Genomic DNA, 1,137 nt, shown 5'->3' with positions numbered 1-1,137 from the left:
TTACCGGCGTAAGACCATCATGGTGGCTCTGGTGTCGGTCAGCTCTCTCTGACGCTCTGTCTCTCTCTCTGTCTCACTCTCTCTCTCTCTCTCTGTCTATCTCTCTCTCTGTCTCTCTCTTACACACACACACTCTCTCTCTCTCACACACACACACTCTCTCTCTCTCACACACTCTGTCTCTCTCTCTCTCTCACACACTCTGTCTCTCTCTCTCTCTCACACACTCTGTCTCTCTCTCTCTCACACTCTCTCTCTCTCTCTCTCACCCTCTCTCTCTCTCTCCCCATAGATCTGGTCCGCGACCACAGCTACAGACGTAAGACCATCATGGTGGCGCTGGTGTCGGTCAGCTCTGTGTCTCTCTCTTTCACACTCTCTCTCTCTCTCTCTCTCTCTCTCACCCTCTCTCTCTCTCTCCCCATAGATCCGGTCCACGACCACAGCTACAGACGTAAGACCATCATGGTGGCACTGGTGTCGGTCAGCTCTGTGTCGCTGGTCATCGTGTTGAGCTACCTGGTGTACCGGGTGTGTCTGAACCCCAAACCCTCCAGCCCCCAGCCCTCCACGCTAACCCCAGGGGATGGAGACACGGAGAGTGTGACACCCAGCGATTTGAACATCGAGGATCTCAAGGTAAATGGCTGTCTGTGTGTGTGTGTATCTGAGTGTGAGTGTGTGTGTCTGTCTGTGTGTCTGTCTGTGTGTATGTGTAATTCTCTCTCTTCTATTTCTCTCTCTCTCTTCTTCTCTCTTCCTCTCTGTGGGTGGCTGGCGGGTGCTCTGGTGTGGTTTGCTCCTTCTTTCCTATCAAACATCTATCATCCTTATCTCTCCTTCTTTTTAAGTGTTTGTTACTCTCTTGTAACACCTCAATCTTCGGCACTTATATATGCCCTTACTGTGTTGCAAGTGCTGTAAAACTCTTACTGAAACAAGAAAATCTCCCTCCCTCTCTCTCTCTCTCTCTCTCTTTCTCTCTCTCTCTCTCTCTCACACACACACACACACACACTGACACACACACACACATACATGTACACGTCCATTGTTCTGTCCATCAGGTGGAAGACGTGTTGGTGCGGGGTCGCTACAGCGAGGTACGGAGGGGTCACCTGGGGGAACAGGAAGTGG

General features: G+C 51.2%; 1 protein-coding gene across 1 annotated transcript; it reads left to right on the top strand.

Annotated features, from left to right (window-relative positions):
* Positions 1–266: 266 nt before the first annotated feature.
* On the top strand, positions 267–1,137 carry LOC106014040 (bone morphogenetic protein receptor type-2; the record flags this gene model as incomplete). The annotated part of the gene is given in 3 exon segments (XM_035973723.1): positions 267–333; positions 469–639; positions 1,068–1,137. Coding segments are annotated over 3 exon segments (244 nt in total), but the record flags the coding sequence as incomplete, so codon positions are not given.

This window comes from Aplysia californica, unplaced genomic scaffold (assembly GCF_000002075.1).
Source record: "Aplysia californica isolate F4 #8 unplaced genomic scaffold, AplCal3.0 scaffold01949, whole genome shotgun sequence".
Lineage (NCBI taxonomy): Eukaryota > Metazoa > Mollusca > Gastropoda > Aplysiida > Aplysiidae > Aplysia > Aplysia californica.
Note: the sequence above shows the minus strand (reverse complement) of the source record. Positions and strands in the feature narration are given on the sequence as shown.